This window comes from Polypterus senegalus, chromosome 10 (genome assembly GCF_016835505.1).
Source record: "Polypterus senegalus isolate Bchr_013 chromosome 10, ASM1683550v1, whole genome shotgun sequence".
In the NCBI taxonomy this organism is placed as follows: domain Eukaryota; kingdom Metazoa; phylum Chordata; class Cladistia; order Polypteriformes; family Polypteridae; genus Polypterus; species Polypterus senegalus.
In genome coordinates this window covers 162,649,392-162,668,609 of record NC_053163.1, presented here as the reverse complement: position 1 = coordinate 162,668,609, position 19,218 = coordinate 162,649,392, and the positions used below count along the sequence as shown (strand labels likewise).

The 19,218-nt window shown below is 45.6% G+C and overlaps 1 protein-coding gene across 1 annotated transcript in view; it reads left to right on the top strand.

Moving 5' to 3' along the window:
- LOC120538293 (zinc finger protein 208-like) overlaps positions 1 to 19,218 on the top strand; it is a 101,053-nt gene that overhangs the window by 62,026 nt on the left and 19,809 nt on the right. Inside the window, exons 7-8 of the mRNA XM_039767755.1 lie at positions 1,232 to 1,609; positions 12,059 to 13,152. Coding sequence (XP_039623689.1) covers positions 1,232 to 1,609; positions 12,059 to 13,152 — 1,472 coding nt within the window. The remainder of the gene's footprint in view (positions 1 to 1,231; positions 1,610 to 12,058; positions 13,153 to 19,218) is intronic.

Genomic DNA, 19,218 nt, shown 5'->3' with positions numbered 1-19,218 from the left:
TCCAAAATGATCTGCTACTGCTTCAGGGGCCGTGCTCAAGCGCAAGAAGAAGATGTTAACGATTACTGAAAAGGTAAACGTTTTGGATTTGTTGAAGGCTACGATTCTTTTTATTTAAAAAGTAGGAAAGGAATATAAGATCTACGGCCGTAGTGTCCTTTTAACGAGTTGTAAGTGGATGTAATAAGGCAGTAGACTGGATGGAATCTGCTTTAGGGATTTGGATTGAAGAAGAACAACAATGGCGGTGCTACACAATCGTCTGAAGTGGCTCCTTTAAGGGCTGTAACGCTCTCCTTTGTTGTGCAGTAAAATGAAACTCATTGTTATCAGACAAGTCATCGTGTCATTTATTTCATCTGATTGCTTTTGTATTTATGTATTTTAGTATTCTGCAGTGTTTTAATTATTTTATACAACCCCATCAATGTATAATATACCAATGACAAAAGAATTTTTTTTTTCATGGGAACGGATTAATCATTTTCCCATTATTTCTTATGGGAAAAATTTGTTTGGTATAAGTCCAAGTATCTGGAACGGATTAAGGACGTATACCAAGGTACCACTGTACGTGTAAGTTAATTGAACAGTCGAGACGGCCACCGACTCTTTACTGCTTTTCTGATTCTGCTCTGCTCTGCTCTGCTCTGTCCACAGACAAAAAGAGGAGCCGCAGTCTCCGATGAAGACAATGGAGAAGTGGTGTCGGGATGTCCAGGAGCCTCCACTGATGGCATCTAAACAGGAGGAGACCAGCAGTGACACATGACGCGTGAGGGGCTGTGCAGACCGCCATTGTCCCTTTGGAAGTCTACTCTGGTGGGGTCTTTGAACTTGATGACACAGTAGAAACCAGCAAAGGAGCAACGGCCTTCAGAGACGGGGCCAGTCAGCCGCTCGTCACACATCTGGTGTGAAGCCCTTCTCTTCGTGGACCTCCATGTTGTGTTTTGTATAGCAGAGCGTCAGAGCCCCTCAAACTGATGCTCACCCAGAGATGACTCAATAGACTGCATGGACCTGTAAGTGACCGGCCAGGGGGCTAACACCCTCCATTAACCTGAGGGGCAAAGTCGACACCTTCAAAAGCCAGAGGGGCCAGGCCTGCCACTGCTTTTCCTTGGTTTCCTTCTGTTGCTGACCACTGGATGTGCTGGCTTGAGGCCCTCCACTCACTCGGCATCCTTACTGAGGGAAGCTGACGTGAGACCCTGTGTCTAGACCCCTTGAACATTAAGGAGTAGGCAGTCACTGCTCAATACAACAAGCAAGGACCAAAACTCCAGCCACACGGGAGTCTCCACATACACCATGGAGAAGATTAAAGAAGAAGCCGACTATGAGTGGGAGTCTGGGCGACGTCCGCTGCAAGAGGAGGATTGTGATTGGAGACTGGTGGTCATTAAAGAGGAGTACGAGCCAGCAGAGGACACCAGTGACTTGGACCACAATGAAGCAATAAACAGCATCAAGGCAGAAGATGACAAGGGGACTGGAGGAGACCTGGCCGAGAGAGGACCTCTGTGTGTCAGCGTGAAGACTGAAGCTCTGGACTGTGACGGGACGAGGGCTGAGAAAGCGTCGGGTTCAAGGACTTGTGGCATAGGTAAGGTGATTGACCTGAAGGTCTTGCTCGCTCGCTCCTCGTCTTCCTCGATGAATTTGTAAATGCTGGCTTGTTTTGGTTATGAAGTGTGGGCTGAAATGTTCAAAAGTTCGCCTTCTGAATTCTCATCTACCTGTAGCCGTCCTGACGATTTTACAGCTGGTGGGGTGACAATGGCTGCCAGTGTCCTGCCCTGTGCAGTGGAGTCCTTTGTTCCACTGTTGTTTGATTTTAAAGTGGGTGCTGAAAAGAAATTTGGGGGTCCTACAAAAGAAGCCACATCAAAGCTCAGTGCCGTTAAAGTTGGGGTCCGGAACCTCGATATGAGGGGGATGTTTCTGTTCGAGGATCCACCAATCGCGTCTCATCAGTCGTGTGGTGGTACCCTGTGGAGCACCAGGCGTGTGATAACAGACCACCGTGTAAACGGCAGGGGGCGCTAGCTCCCTTGTTGGAATAAGTTCTTTTGTAATTGCGCCATGTGACATAACCCAAAACTATCTAAATATAAAAAGGCGATACGGCGGTAAGAAATCGCATAGGAGAAATAACTTAATGGCGGTTTACACGGCATAACAGACGAGGAAGCCATGACAAGACATTTCAACCGAAGTGGGGCCCGATGTGTAGAGTCCCCCATTTTCATTGCTGCGTTGGAAGGAGTTTCAGGATCGGGTGACGTTATCTCCCATCCGTCCGTCGGCTTCAAAGGTGTGCCAGGCAATGTGCCAAGGCTGTGTACTCTTTTTCCATGTGCGGACCCCCACTTAGGTGAACAATTCAATTCCAAACAAGGAAAGAAGATCCAGTGTCATGCTGACCGCACGTTCCCCCGACTGTCTTGTCCTGTGCTTTGCCTTTGTGTCCGCTGTACATGTGAGAAGAAAAGAAAAGCAGATTTGAAATATTTGAGAGCGCACAGTGACATTAAACTTGTATTCTGATGACAAACTGCCGCTGTGTTCGCAGTTTCCGATTTCATAAGCAGATTTACTGAAGATTCAGTTATGGATTACTGACGCCCTTGTTGTGCTCACTTTCTCCTAAGAAGCTCATACGTCCTCTTCCACTCCTTCAGCTCTTTCTTTTCTGTGTCAAGTTAAACATTTGTGTGAAATTCGCCCGTCATGTCCTTGTGGAAGAATTCATTGTAAAGGAACATTGGGGAGCCACCATCCTGATCCCCTTCAGAATTTGAATCGGTTTTGCTCTAAACATTCAGCTTGTTCACGACCTCCATGATCTTTCTCTAGTGCCGCTTTGTCTTTTTACTGCACACGGTGCTTGACGTGAGGCTTCACTAGTGACTTGCTTATCTTAAGGACGTCCTCCATTGACGTGTATAACCCAAGATCCTCTGAGCTTTCTTTATCACTTCTGTCCGCTCTCGGGATGTGAATGGTGACGAGTCCACTGTGACTCCCAGGTCCCCTTATGAGGGATCCCTTCAAGTCTCTCACTGTGCATTCAAGTTGACCGTTTCTACTTCCTTCATGTAATATTTTACATGTACTGCCATTGTAGGTCATGTGCCACAAATCCAATTTCCTCTCCAGGCCCGTCTGTACTGGTGTGGCTCATCCGGATACTATCCGTTAAACTGCCGTGCTTTATTGTGGGAGGCCTCCTGGGGTGGCTGTGTTTTATGTGGTCCTGAACAGAGGGTCCCAAATCCCAACTGTAGCCCTTCTGCGTTTACACTCGGCCGCCTGTAGCTCTGCCTGTGACCCCCCTTTTATGTGTTTGACCCCCTGGAGACCAGAAACTGCAACTTTAAGACCCCAAACTTGTCCTCTCCGGACATTCCTGCAGACCATCATCAGAATGTCAGATACTCCAAATGCACAGCAGCAAAGGGAAACGACCGCATTTGAACGTCCAGCAGACGGGTGTGTAGAGATGGCCAGTCCTGAGCAGATCGTGACTTCACTGCTCAGCTCATTTGGGGTCCCACACAACACCATCCAGCTCATCCCATTTCCACTTCGGCCTTCTGGGAAGCCTCGCCGCTCGCTCCACCTGCTTCAGGTGAGCTTCTTCCTGGCCATAAGGTCACAGAGTACCCAGTAACCTGATGCCACCTACCCTGCACTGGGTACTTATGTCGAATTGTACCGTGTGTTGCTGTTTTCTAACTGGTGTGCGCTTCTTTATCTTCTGCTACTCTTATTTATTATATTTATCTGTTCACAACTACAACCGTGGCACACAAGACTCGCTGTATGTGACATCAAAGGTCTCTGATCGAGTCGAATCAAACCCTCGTCCATCTTACTCTGCTTGTTCTTTGTGTCCTTAGAGAGCTCTGGCCTCGACACTGACCTCTGCTGGACCCCTAAATCTGATCAGGGTCTTCTCTCCATCACCATTTGAACACACACAGCATCCTGAATTCCCACCAGTTTAGTTTGATCACTCACCTCTCATCAAATGCCATCCGAAAATCAAAGTATCTGGGATCGTCTGCTCTTGTTGCGTCTTCATTGAATTGCAGCCCACTGGTGACACACGATGGCCCTTCGCTATTTCACATTTACTTGACATGTCTTGCTCGATCTATTTGTCACACTTACTGGCCTGTAGTTCCTTGGATTAGCTTAACTCTCCATCAGTGAACTTTAGTGAAGTAGAGAGGCTCAGCTCAGTTGTCACTCTGCAGTAAAGTCAGATCTCACGTCATGTGACAATAAGAGCAAATAGAACAATAAGTTTGGACCCGGTAGGAAGTTATTTGAAAGCTAAACCGTGCAGTCAAACCGAGTCCTCCTATAGGTGGTCCTCCTTGTCAAGTTTTTCTTTCTTTCACGTGGGGTCTCCTCCACTCTCATCTGTTGTACTCTTCCTCACCTGATACCTCAGACCATCTACTTTTTCTTATGTCGTCCTCTTCTTCTTCTCCTCCCCACGTTGTGTACCTCATTTCATGCCCACACCACTTTCCTCTGCTTTCTCAGGCATTTCTTCAGCTTTAGCTGTAGTTCCCATTCTGTAATTCCTGATCTTATCAAGCTTTGTTACTCCACACATCCATCTCAATACCCTTACTTCTGTTCTTTCACCTGCCCAGCTGTCTGCTCCACACGCCAATGCTGGTCTGTCCACTGCTTTACACACTTTACCTGCTGCACACTCCACTCCTGATTCCTTTTTCCAGTTTCTCCAGCCTGATTGCTCTCCGCTGATCCTTGATGTTTGAACTTTTTCACCCTTTTACACCTTCCCTCTGGAGTTTAACTTCTCCATCTTGTTCTTGTCCCTTAGGCCGGGTTTATACTTCACGTGACGCGTGCTGCAGCGGACACTCCTGCTACGCAAGCGTTGTACGGGTTATACTCGCGTGTACTTTACGTAAATCTGGAGGAATCCTCCAGGTGGCAGTGCGAGATATCATCACGGTGAGAACAGGTTCGGCTTCGCTGTGTTGTGAATTGCCGGGAGCAGCCATTAAACTCCGAGGACACCTTACCGCAATGTCTCCAAAAAGGGTGTTAAATGAGGAAGTCCATCAGTCCAGGGATTTGTCCATTTCAGCAAGCATTGGGTACGAGGCAGAAACAACCTCTGGACGGGCATCAGCTCATCGCAAGGTGAATACAAGCACACACTGGCGTCATTTTAGAGTCCCCAAATCTGCATATCTTTGGAAGGAAACCCAGGCAGGAAATACCAGTGACGTGACTCCCTGAGAGACAGCAGTGCCAACGCTCCGCCACTGTGTCACCCCCATGTGTGTATTCATCATTTAAATGAAATTACCGATTTATCTGTAAAATGTAGCATACATACTTTAATGCATTTCATCATGAAGGTGATGTCGAGTATAAATCTAAGGATTCTAAATGTGAGGAGAGTTGGAATATCAGACGTTTAATGTGCTCTCTGTGGCGATCTGTTGCTGTTTGCCGCTGCTGTCAGGACTGGATGGAAGCCACAGAAAAAAAGAGGACACAGAAGACGGTATGTGAGACTTTTAAAACGTGTCGTGTCATCGGGAATACGCGACACTTGAATATCAAAGCACCACCAATGCATCTGTATGTCGGCATATTGAACCGTTCATCAAACATCGCAGTGCGCACGTTGATCTCGTAGGACCTGCAGAGCGGCTTTGTGTCACATGTAGATCGTAACCAGAGACTCTGATGTCACATTCCAACTTTTAGCACACTGCGCCCCCCGACTTTTTGCTGGTACTGCAACTCGCGTACACGTCACGTTAACTTCTGAGGACCTGCTCGGCGGACGCGTGAAATGGGAATGCTGGGAACGCCATGATGCGGGCGCGTACGCGTTCTGAGCGTGAAGTATAAACGAGTCCTAAGTTTTGATTTTCCCTATTTTCTGTTAATCTTAAGGCCTCTATCCTCCAGTGTTCTCTGCTCCTCCAGTTTCCATTTCTTGATATTCTTGGACATGCCACGTTGCACAATGTAGTCTTCGAATAGCACAATGGGGTCTGATCTGTTGTTCCCTTAGCAGTGGCATCCCTAATAAGTGTCAAAATAAAAATAGGGGCTTCATGATGATCCTTGATGTAACCCTAACCCTTACGTGCCAGCATCTCTCTTATTCGTATACCACCTCTGGTCCAGGTGGTGCAGTAATGAGACCTGAGTTTAAGTCCTGGGGTCCTCTCTGTGTGGGTTTCCACCCACAGTCCAAAGGTGTGCATGTTAATTGAGCTGGTGACGCTGAATTGTCCCTAGTGGGTGTCTGCGTGTTTGTCCAGGGGATTGTTCAGCCTTGTGCCCTGTGCTTGTTTGTCCCCTGCAGCCTTCGAAAATGCTGTGCTGTGGTGTGCTGTGGTACATCTGAACCTCCCACATATCCTTCCTATTCTCACCTTCTTCTCTGGTACTCCCTTCTTTCTACATTTCTTGCTACAGAACTTTATCTCATGTGTTCCTAAGCCAACTGCTAGAGCAACAGAACAATTTCAACTAGAACAGGCAACTCAGCTTAGCAAAGCTTGACATTCCTATCCACTTAACCTCTCTATTATGTAAAATAATCCTGGGACGAGGTGTGACTTTTTCAGACAGATACTACAGACAGAAATAAAAGACAAAGATTAGAACGTTGTAAAGAATTCAAAAACGTTGCCGTGATACACATGAGAGCAGGGTTAGAGATAATGGAATTACTAAAATTCCAAAGAATGAGATTTAAGATCGCATTAGTGCAAACAAACAGAAATTATTACTCGGTGAAATAACGGAACAGCAAAAAGAGATCAAACATATCGTTTGGATTTCAACTTTAAGTCAGAGACTTGTAGATCGTCTAATTCGTGTTGCCATCAGGGAAAAGTCGTGTTTCTCCCAATGAAGAGGCGTATCCACGAGAATTAAAAGATTGTTGTTTGGTGAAAGTGAAATCCACACACGTCTGCAAGTGGCAGACACGGCCAGGGGGTTGGCGAGCAAAGCCCTGTACTTCTTAAAAACATAAAACAAAAAAATAGTTTTGAAAGTCCCGTAAATCCTACTGTCCACCATACTATGGGGCAGCTTGTTCTAAGTACCCGTAGTTCTCTGTGTAAAGAAAAACTTCCTAATATTTCTGTGAAGTTTTCATGTGTCTCCTCTTAATTTTCTTTTGCTTAAACTAAAATGGCTCAGCTCTTTTAATCTTTCCTAATAACTCATCCCCTGTAGTCCTGAATCGGCCTCGTCGCTCTTCTCTGGACCTTCTCTCGTGCTGTTATGTCTTCATGGAGACCCAAACTGAGGCCTCACCAGTGTGTTGTAAACCTTGAGCAGAACCTCTGTGATTTGTACGGCACCTTATCAAATGCTTTCTGAATGTCCAGATCAATAATCTCCTCTACTCCACTCTGCTTGTATCCTTTTGTTGCCTCCTCATAGAATTCCAGCCTGTTAGTAAAACACGACCTCCTCATCTGAACCCACACTGACTGTTCAGTAAAACTCCATGTGTTGCTCAATCTTATCCTTAATAATTCCTTCCATTAATTTTCCTCTGATACACATTAAGCTTACTGACTTATAGTTGCTTGGATCTGCTCAGTCACCCTTTTATATAATAGGATAATATTTTCCATTTTCCAGTCCTTCAGAATCTCTCCAGTGTGCAATGCATTCCTAAAAATGTGTCACGGGTTTCTATTTCTACTCGCTAACCTCCTTAAGAACCCTGTGGTAAATCTTATCTGGTCCTGTTGATCTGTTTGATGTCAGCCTATTTAATCTGAGCTGCTCTTCTCCCTCTAAAGTTTCTAAATCCCTCAGTACCTCCTTAGTAGTCCCTGTTACTGCTGGGAGGTTATCTCCATCCTCAGAAAGATGCAAGTTTTCTTTGAATCCCCCTTTACTATTTCTGGTGCACTTCACCTCCTCCTTGTCTCTTCTTTTACTTCTAAAGAATCTCTTGTGGTCGTCTTTCTCCTTATCTGCTCTATTCCTCTCCAACTGTCTTTTAGTCTCCCTAATATCCTTCTTACTGGCTGCCCTCCTGTTCAGATACGCTTTACAGTTCACTTTGGAGTTATTAGCCTAGCCTTATGTCGTATTTGTCTGTTTTTTCCTTTGCAGCTTCTTTTTTAACTCTTTATTAATCAACTGTGGAGTTTTTTTTTTTTTTTAATTTCCTATTAATTCCAATTTTCAGTCTGTATCTGTCCTGCATTACATGTCAAACATTCTTAAACTTGTTCCACTGCTCCTTGACTGTCTCCACACTTAAAAGCTTATCCCAGTCTTTCCTCCTTAGAATTTGCTTTACCAAAGTTCAGCCTGACAATTTTAGTCTTTGTGTCTGCACGCTTTCAAAACTCTGACAACTGTATTATATTCTGGTCACCTGACCCTAGTGGTCCAGTCACGTCTACATCCTCAGTTCTATCCTGATTATTACAGAATACTAAATCCAGAGAGGCTTCACCCTGAACTGGTATTTTAAAATACTGTGTTAATAAACAGTCACTGAATACATCTGAAACCTCCTGCTCTTGTGCTGCTCTATTTTCATCCCAGTTAATATTAAAGTAGTCCAAACTCCCCATCACTGTAATAATCTCCAGTAAACTTGCCTTTTTAATTTTACTTAAAGAGTATGTGTTCAAATTATTGTCCCCATTGGGCGGTCTGTAACACACTCCTACAATAAGGCCTCTTTACCTAATGGTTTCCAGATGAAGCCACACGTCCTCGTCGTCCAGCTGAAGAGGACTTGTGTTTAAATTCTATTTGACATAAACTGCAACCCCACCTCCCTTGTCTGTTCTGTTTATCCTTCCTAATAAGTGTGTACCCCTCTGTTATACACCTCGCCATCTTTGTTGTTATAATATAATTGTACTCCGCTGCATACAACTCCAGCTCACTTATTTTATTTTTGATACTTCTAGCATTAAGACAAGCTACTTTTAATGTTTTACTCATTTTACTTTTAAACTTTAGTTAGAATTTACATTACTATGTGTTTTTATTTTTACACATTTCTTTGTTCCTGCATGTACAGTTCTAAACTGGGCCTGTCCTAAACTCCCTGAACCCCCATTCCCAGTTTAAGTAATCCTTGACTAACCTACTCCTGTGTCTCCCAAACACATTGGTACCCCTCCAGTTCAGATGTCATCCATGCTCCATGAGCCGGCATGATTATAACATGCCCTGCTGTCTTAGAGAAAAGAAGAAAAAGAAAGAAATGATCCCGGGCGCGAGCGACCAACACTGCAAGTACAGAAGCACCCCAGTGAAAGTCAAGTTGAGTTACAGGAGTGTTGTTATGCTGCAAAAGGAGGCATTGGACAGAACAAACAAACCCCGTGTGTACATAATACGGCAATGCAACCCGACACACACACGAATCACGAAACAAAACGATTAACAGCACACACCACCAATGCACAAATGTGAAAAGCAAATGAGTGAAATGAGAGTCCTTTAGAATTCACCGTTAAACAGGATTATTTACAGTTTGTGATGGCAAAGAATGCGCTGAGTCGTACCTCGTGTTCTGGAAAATGTAATGCCACCCAGTCCCTTATGCTGGTCCGTCACGTCCTCTCCTGAATGACTTCACCTCATCCATAAGAAAAGAAATAACATTCTCACTGAAATGAACCCGGGTCAACCTGACCTCCCCATCGAGTTGAGTAGCTTTCCCTCTTCCTGCTTCTTCTTTGGGTCTGGCGCTCTCTTTTCCTATTCACCTTTTTCCTGCTACCGATTTACATATGGTCGGCTCCTCCCCTTACAGTCTGTTTGGCCCTCCGAGCCAGGTGCTCCCTTCCCCATGAATCATTGGCCGACCTTGCACATTCACCATTCCATCATTGACAGGTCTAGGGAAAGGTGCAAACTGCAAGTGACACTCGCACATATCCATGACAACTGTTACACCGTATGTGTGTGTGTATGTGTAGATATATATATATATAATATATATATGTATGTCATTTGTTCCAACATGGACAATGAAAAATGAATCCCCCAACCACGCTCTGGCCAAGAGCCTCTCAACCTTTCCAGGGAGGTTTCCCATCTGTGTCCCCGGAAGTGTGAGATTCTCTGCCTCTGGAGCAAACCTACACTCCAGCCCCTCTAATGAACTATCGCTGCCTCTCTCTTTCTGGGAAGTGGTTTTCAGGTGGTCCGTTGGGGCTCCTCATCCCTGCCTGTCACCTCAGAATCTTCAGAGACACCATCCAGCTCTGCAAGGACCTGAGAATGGTTCGTCACTTCCAAATCTAGGGTTGATGCCCCCAAACAATGTGCACCCTTTATGTTGCTCCTTATGATTGTGATCCACCTTGGTCTACATGTTTAATCTGAAATCTTCTCCCACACCACCTTAGGAGTGCACACCATCTCTCTGGAGGACACCTGGGCCAGGTGGTCTGCCAATTCTCCACTACAACGCAGGTCTGCCCACTCCTTCTTCAGCTCAAGGATCAGCTGGTATCTCCTGCAGATTGTAGCTCTCGCAGAAGACTGGCTCCTTCAAGCCGTCATCTGAACATCCAACAGGATTTGTATTGCAGTGGCCTCACTGTTAAAGTTTGAGTTAGGATTACTAAAACTACCTTAACATTTTTTTACTTAAAATTGAATGATTTAACTTAATTGTAAAAATTAAAAAATAAGCCAAAGAAATGAGATTAAAGAACTTCTCCAGTTTTTGTACACCTTGTTACCCCCTTAAGCTCCTGTAATCTTCTCCCCCTCGACTGCCTGCTGTTTGTTCTTCTATGAAGTTCATTTTACTTTTCTCTGTCCATTCTAACTTTGCGCTCCTCTTATTCGTTACTTAAAAGCTCTCCACTCACACCATTTGTACTCCTTCGTATTAATGAACTGTTACACTGTTGCCCTCTTAACTGCTGTACTTTCCTGACCACTAAGAACTGTTCAGTCGTGAGCAGTCCTTTCTGCTTCTCTGTTTTTTCCATAATCTGTCTCAATGTGACAATCACATCTGTTGCACCTTTTCCTTGCATAAATCCACACTTTTATTCCTCTGCCGTCGTCTTCTCAGCCTTTTATTACTGATTATCCTTTCCCATATTTTCATTGTCTGTGACATCAGCTTTAAGTCCCTAGAATTTCACAGTCCTGGATGTCTCCCTTCTCCTTTCATATAGGCACTATCACATTGTTTCTCCAATTATTTGGCCTTTCCTCTACACGTTAGAGTTTTGACGTCAGCTCCCTTAACAAATCTATTCCTTCCACCCTCAGAAGTACAAATAGCATCAGATCTCCACCCTGTGCCAGGTAAGAAACAATTCTGCTGTGCCCAGAGATTCCCAACAAAATCAACAACTAGAGACTTTGTGTCTGTCAGCCTCTTCAGTGGATTACGTTACTCAGGATTCTTTCCACTGGGCCATTATGTTGACAGTTGTTGGTTTTGGGTCTCTTGAAGTTCAGATTGGTGGCCATGTTGATTTGAGTGTGTAGTTTCTCAGCGACTTCGTCCATTTTGTGAAAGATGAAAGGCATTACCTTGGCTCTCACTTTCTTGTAAACTCTGCCTGGCTCTCCTCCTCCGTCTCTCTTGTTACAGACTGACTTCCGGAAGCAGGACGCTGCACTATCCCACGTCCTGCTATAGTTTGCCTAACCAAGCAGTGTGTCGTCTTATGGACTGAAAATCAGCCAATAACATTTACTGTCTAATTGATTGGCGCATTGCTAAAGTCCAGGGATGAAGAACGAGCACACCCTGCAGAAATCGAAGCAAACTAATGGGGACGGGATTGACGGATCACAACTGAAATCGTTTTTTCTTTTCTCTTTATTTTTCAGTGTGTTTTTAAGGGTGCTTAGGATTTTAGGCAAGCCAGTTTTTCTTTTTCTTTTCACCTTTAAAAATAAAATACCAGGTTTGCTGATAATTGTAAGCTGCTGTTTGCTAATTGGTTACCTGTTGTTGTTCCTCTTTTATATTTACATGAAATTATGCATTTATGTCTTGCTACAGATCTGCAAGAAAGTGGGACCTTCTCCCCGTCTTCATTTCCTCAGACCTCTCTTCAGCGTAGACCACAGCAAACTGAGATTGTGAAAGAATTGAGATCTGGATCAGAGACTTTACCTGCCTCGGCGCCATATGGTTTTCAACCTCCTGTGACATTGACAAAGGTAGACACAATCAACACTCAGCAATGGCTATGTGATGGAGATTCAGCAGGTATGGAGGTCGTCTGCCATGAATGGGAAAAAACCTTGAAACAAAAATCTAAAACCACAAATACCAGACGTAAGCCATATTGCTGTTCTGAATGTGGTAAGGCATTCACTGACATGAGCAGTCTTACCAATCACATGAGAACTCACACTGGAGAGAAGCCATATTGTTGTTCGGAATGTGGTAAACGATTTTCACAAATGAGCAATCTTCAGACCCACAGAAAACTTCACACTGGCAATAGGCCATATTCCTGTTCGGAGTGTGGAAAACAATTCTTCAGTAGCCACAATCTTCAGAGCCACAGAAAAATTCACACTGGAGAAAAGCCTTATTTCTGTCCCGAATGTGGGAAACGATTCTCCAGGCGTAGCAGTTTTCACAGCCATAAAAGAATTCACACTGGAGAGAAACCTTATTGTTGTTCTGAGTGCGGCAAAGGATTTTGTTTGAGGAGCAGCCTAAAAATTCATGTGAGGAATCACACTGGAGAGAAACCTTATTGCTGCTCTGAATGTGGCAAACAGTTTTCACACAGAAGTAGTCTCCGTAAGCACTCCAGAGTCCATGCTGGAGGGAAGCCTTATTCCTGCCCTGAATGTGGCAAACAGTTTTTGCAAATGAGCAGTCTGCAGAAACACGCCGCGGCCCACACTGAAGAGAAGACTTACAGCTGTTCTGAGTGTGGCAAACATTTCTCACGGAAGAACAGTCTGTATAAACACTCGAGAATTCACACTGGAGAGAAGCCGTATTGCTGTTTAGAGTGCGGTAAGCAGTTTTCACAAACGAGCAATCTAAACAAACACATAAGAATTCACACTGGAGAGAAGCCGTATTCCTGTACTGAATGTGGGAAACAATTCTCCAACAGTAGCAACCTTCAGGTCCACACAAAGATTCACACCAGAGAGAAGAAGAGGACAAAACAGACAGACGGCAGTTCTGCCTGACAGAGCTGGAAAGAGTAACTCAGTTGTGAGCTGCTGATGGCCAAACGTTTATACGCACTGAGATATGAGAAAGCGGCCAGAGTACTTCACGGGAGTAACTGTAAATAAATACAAGACGCCAGCAGCACACTTCTGACAGAAGAACACTTTCAAGAGGTGTTACCAATTCCAACAAGTGACTCCTCTGCTTTAGGAATGAATGGGCAAAAAAATCAAATACTCAAGAAACGCTTCCATGCCAGATACGTCATTCCACGTGAACTGCAAAAGAGGGCATTAGGAGCAGCACAGCAATCCCAATGAACCCTCACTGCAGATTAGTGGAAATGTAGTAATATGACAGAAATATCAAGACTAAGGGGGGCGTTCACTTCTGCTTTGGGACCCCTAGTGAGAAGCCATATTTCTTTCATGCATGTGGGAAACGTTTCTCCGGAGGAGTGATTTTCAAATGTCTACATGAATTTACACTAAACAGCACTTTGTGGCTCTTCTGGCTAAACGGTTACGTTGATACCCTTGGGACAAGTCACTCTAGAAAGAAGCCCCTAGTGGCGTTGTCGACATGTTGAACGATTCTGCTGTCAGACCCACTGAACGGTTTGTGCTTGAGAAATTAAAATCACAACTGAGGAGACAAACTTGACGCAGTGAAAACAAAATGGACAAAGTGCTGGTAATGAAGAGGGAAGGCGGGAAGGGATGATTGAGAATGACAACACAGTCATGAAGTTGGTGCCCACGATGCCCAGACATCTCGAGAAGACTTTGTGTGATATACTGAACAGCTGGAAAGAGGAAAAGACACCTAAAGACCACCCATGCAAAGGCTGAAGCAAAACGCGAAATCTCCTGCGCGTCCTTAAGAGCGCCAAGTAAAGAGGAGCGTTGGGAGACGACATTCAACACTGAAAAGAGCTTTGTGTTGAAGGAAGGCACCCGACATACAAGTGAGAGAATATCCCGTGTTGTGCTTTGGAGAGAAAAGATCAATAAACAAACCTGACCCCGCATAGCATCTGAGAGGCGGCCGTGGATGAAGGTGTCAGGCAAATATAATTACACAGAAAGACAACCCAGTGGTGCCAATAACTTCAAAAAGAGAATACAAGTCAAGACATCCCTCACAAAGTGGAATATCGACACTAAAACAATGGAATATGGACCTGGGGGCGCTGAGAATCAGTCGAGCTAATGGAGGTCCTGTTCCCGGGTGCCCGCTGGGTGCCATGGAAGAAGACTTTCAGCCCCTTTGTTTTTGGTTCCTTCACATTTGTAAATAAAAACTTTTCATCATCTTAATGTTCTGTCTGTTAGCACAGCTGTCAGGTGCATAAGGAGATGTTGCTGGGGACAGTGCAGACCCACCCCAGTGTCAATTAAGGTAAGAAATGCCAAGGCTTATGGGTGACCTTCAGTCCTGGCATAGCCAAGCAGAGACCCAAGCATACTGCGAAGTGGGCACTGCTGGCGTAGAGGTGGGTGAGGATCACACAGTGCAGACACCATGTTACCCTTCTGAAGGTAGACCATGGTAGTAGTGGTCTAAGGGCGCCATGTTGAGAGACGAGAAAGGGGCAGTGGCACCAAGATGAAGTCAAATCAAGAGAGGACGCATTGTTTGTAGACCACCGAGCCCCCCACCAGCGTATGTGCTGTTCTGGCAGGTTGTGAGAGGCTGATTAGGACACGAGACTTTGTCAAAACTAGAATATCGAAAACAGAGGCAACCAAAAGTGAGACGTGAGACGAACATCAAAAAGTGAAGAGAGAGTCAAAGGTTTTATTAGGACAGCAACGTGCGTACGCAGCTAGGAGGTGGAGACGCTGAAAAGGCCGCCCTAACCTGTCACAATCTACATAGCCACGCCCCCAGTTACCGAGACCGTATCCAAGACGACGAGTGTGCAGAATGACAACGCCGTCAGTAGACAAAATGGTGGCCGAAACGGCTCACAAAAAAAATACAAAACGCAGACAAGACGCCTTTACGTATTTTAGTAAGAATGAAGGAGTTTAACTTGATAGAAATTTGAATAAACGGATGAGCAAAACTGAGTTAACCTGCTCCAGTACCTCATAAAATGTGCTGAGCTGCGCTTTACGCAGTCGTTTAAAATCAGAGGCTAATCTCGGGGTCCCCTGCCAGTCACCTTCAGTTTCCTTTCAGGCATTGAATTGGTGGAATTTGTAGAAAGTCCAGGGGGTCTCGAGCATGATGCCAAACATGAAGGCTTCAGAGTGAGGAGGAGAGGGAAGGGCCAGCCAGGACCAGATGGGATGAAGGGCGATGGCCCAGTGGTACTCCTCTGTATCGGGCAGAAACTCCCACCCTATTAAATCTTTGAATGAATACAACATGTTTGAGTTGGGGTCTTCTGCCATTCCAGAAACATTTGGAATGTTTGATTCCTCTTGATGTGTAGTTATGCTAGACCTTCAGTTTTTTGGGATTCCCTCTCATGTTTGGGCCCTTCAGGCCCTAAAAAACCCTCATTTTTAGGTGACCATACTTGGTGCAGAAAATGACATCCTTGTGACAAAGAGGAGACCATAAGGCGTCTTCAGCAGAAATGATCAGAAGGACATGGAAGTTGTGCAGACCCCCGGGGTTCACCCCAGTGGAATACAAGGGGTCATGAGACTTCAAAAAAATGGGGTAAGCAAGGCATGTGGCGTGTCGTTTGCTGCTATTTGAAGGCTGCTCATCACACGTTCCTATGTTTGATATCTGATTCTTCACCGGTGGTCCTCGCCTGGAGGGCTGGCATGTGAAGTGACCCTCTACGACGACTCCTCCAGGACCACCAGAAGGTCAAACCTAAGCATGTGGGGTGTCGTGTATCTCGAGGTGCGTGATTTCAATTGTGATGTGATTTTTGAGGTCTGGTCCTTTGCTAGCCCTCTATGAACTTCCTGCAGAGGGTGACAAATGACAATTTTCTATTACAACTGTGAATTATTAGACTTTAAAAATGTAATATATCTGATTTAGCTATTTTTGTTTTTATGTACTTCATGCAGTAAATCATGTATATTTCTTATGAAGACCTCGTGTTATTGTACCTCACTCTAATTCAGACTTTTTATGTTTTCATAAAGTAACTGCCAGAGTTTGAGTGTCACCGTTCCAAAGTGTCTGGCAGCTCAATTCTAGTAGGGCGTTTCTTTTTAAATTGATTTCTTTAGTGTCGTGCAAATATCACTATTCATTTTTACATTTCCAACACATTTTGTGCCTTGACGTTTCTATTTTTATTTTTCTGTTTGCACCAACATGTCAGAGGAAGCGAGGCCCGTCATCCGTGTCTGCCGCAATCTGCTTTTCTTCCTTTTGACAGCAGCAGACCAGGCGTCAGGGCTTTTATTTTGACACGTGTCGTTGCTCTAACGACCGGAAGTTCTTCTTTTCTGTGCGCTGCTGCTGCTGGCGGCGCCGCCTCTGCACTTGCACGTGTCGTCCTGGACGCGCACCCGACCGGTTGAACTGAGCGGCGGGCTGATGGCATCTGGCTGTCTGGAATGCGAAACGGCGCAGGTACGCACCACCGATGTGTAACGTGTGAGCGCGAGAAAGGCGAAGAAATTAACGGCAGGGTGCCCGGTGACCACTGACGCCAAGGCCCCACGCTAAGGTCCTCCTCGCCTCCGGTGTGCCGGCGATCGGTTGGTCCCGGAGGAGGAGTCTTGGAGGGTCGCTTCACATACCAGCCCATGTCTTTTGTCCGGCTTGGTATCTTTATGGGCTCCGCTCCGCAGTTTAATGGGGGGTGTTTCATGTTTCAAAGCTGACGGTGAAGTTTGTTCATAAAAAGTCCGAAAATGCCCCCCAAAAAAGTGCGCAGGTTTCTCATGAGCTGCTTTGACGTTCATGCTCCGTTCTAACAGAAACGCGTTTTTAACAAAATCAAATCGGCGCAAAAACGTCTAAAATACGACTCGATAATAAAAATAATAAAGCGCGTGTGGCTACCCAGGTACTCTGAACACAAAGTCAGACCCGATGGACTCGCCCACTTTCACATTGCAGGTGGTCTCTTAAACGTTTTACTTTGTGACTCTCGAGGATTGTCTGTGTGTCTGTCTGGCTGTGTGTCCGTTTACTTCCACGTCTTTAACACGAATGGGCGCTCAGGCGCCGCTATGTTAGGAAATTCCGTTTATTTCATGCACGGTTCATGTGGCCAATTAAAACGAATGAGGGTCACAGCTGGCAGTCATTGTGTCACTAAATTAAAACACACACACACACAAACGGGGTAGCGGCGAGTCCCAGGACACAGACCTCCGTGTCACGAGTGGTCGTTTTCACAGAATTGATATTAAAAGGGTACGACTTCTGAGGTTGGAGCTGCACACACATCTCTGTTACGCTCTGAATGTTTTTAAATGGCATTTTAAAATCTAATGCTCTCAAGGTTAGTTTAGAAAGGTGCGACGTGCCGTCTCCGCTGTGCAGTTTAAATGCTTTGCTAGTCCCGGTCAGGTTCAGGCTAATTACGCTGCTGTTACGAGACCCTGCAGGGGGCACCGCTCACCTCGCCGGTGGTCCTCCAGGTCCGTGCTGAGGGGCCCAGCTGATCACCACCTGTAAGTTCGGCCAACTGGTTTGGTCCCATTTCTGTAGCCCGGGAGTTCTTAGTCGCTGCTGGTGCTCAGTTTTGTCACCTTGGCCTGAAGTCCTCCTTCCTAAAGTCTGAGGTTTACTCAGTTATGAAAGTCACTTTGGATGAAAACGTCTGTAAGTGTGGCTTGATTTGTGCTTCAGTTAAGCACCCTGAGTATAAAATGGCCGTCTCTGAACACTGGCGGCAGGGCTGCCAATACGTGAACTTTAGACAAGGTGAGAAGTGCTGGCCTCTCCACTGAATTCATTCTGCTATCGATGACAGCAAACCAAAGTGTTTCGTTTTGTGTGAAAAGATGCATTTAAAATGGTGTCTGAAGAGTCTTTTTACAAGTTTTAGACGTTGCTTTAATTTATTATGAACTGGCTGTCCACTGTGGCTCTGCCCACACAGTAGTGAAACGGGAGAAACTTTGAAAATCAAAAATAATAAACAAGTGAATTGTATTGAGAAAGCACATGGCCGTGAAATCTGAGCAGCGACCCTCAAACACACGTAGCTCTGATGGCTCTCAGAAACGTCAGTCAGTCGATGGCCAGCGCTAACGTCTGCTAAACAAACCAAGTAGGGGCGAGGTGCGCTCCAACACGTGGCGACAGGTAGACGTCTGGGCGAGGAGGGACCGCCCCACTCCGGAGGCCCCTCCCCTCAGCCCGTGGCCCCTCCCCTCCGATTCGCACAAATCCTACAGTAGAATGCGTAGCGCGAGGAGAGAAGTTTTAAAATCAACTGGAATGTTAAAAGAAATCCTAGAAAAAAGGACAGACGGACGGACAGACGGCGGGTTTTCTGTGCAGAGGTTTCATGTTTGTGTTTAATTACTCGATGATCTCCTTCACTCTTCGTCGACGTTTCTAAGATAAGGAGTTAAAATGTCCGTTTTATTGCACGTTTACCACAGATTGGCTGCTCGGCTTGGCGTTTGTGATGCGGGTGCTGCAGCGGGTTTGCCAGTTTATTGCCGACCTCCCACTCGGCCCCCTCAGCCCACTCTAGTGGTCTCTAACTTGGTTTCCAGCTGCACAAAGTGGCTCATCCCACGGTAGTCGTGAGCCCGAGTTGCGTCGTGTGAATTTCTTGCAGTGCTGCCCGTGACTTCATATGCCGTGTGTCCCCCCCAGGGTGGTCCTTGTCACCTCTGTGTAAAGCGGGCTCATCAACACGCGGCTGATGTTTTGCTCTCACGCCTCACCGTTTCTAAGTCCACTTAATCCTGAGAGCTGGAGCCTTACCCAGTGGGCATCGGGCACAAGGCAGGAGCAAACCCTGGGCAGGATGCCAGTGCAAATTGGTGTGTGATTTGAATACAAATAGAAAGAGCTTACTGAGGACTAAGCTACAAGGTGGTGTGTGTTTGGTCACCAGTGTGAGT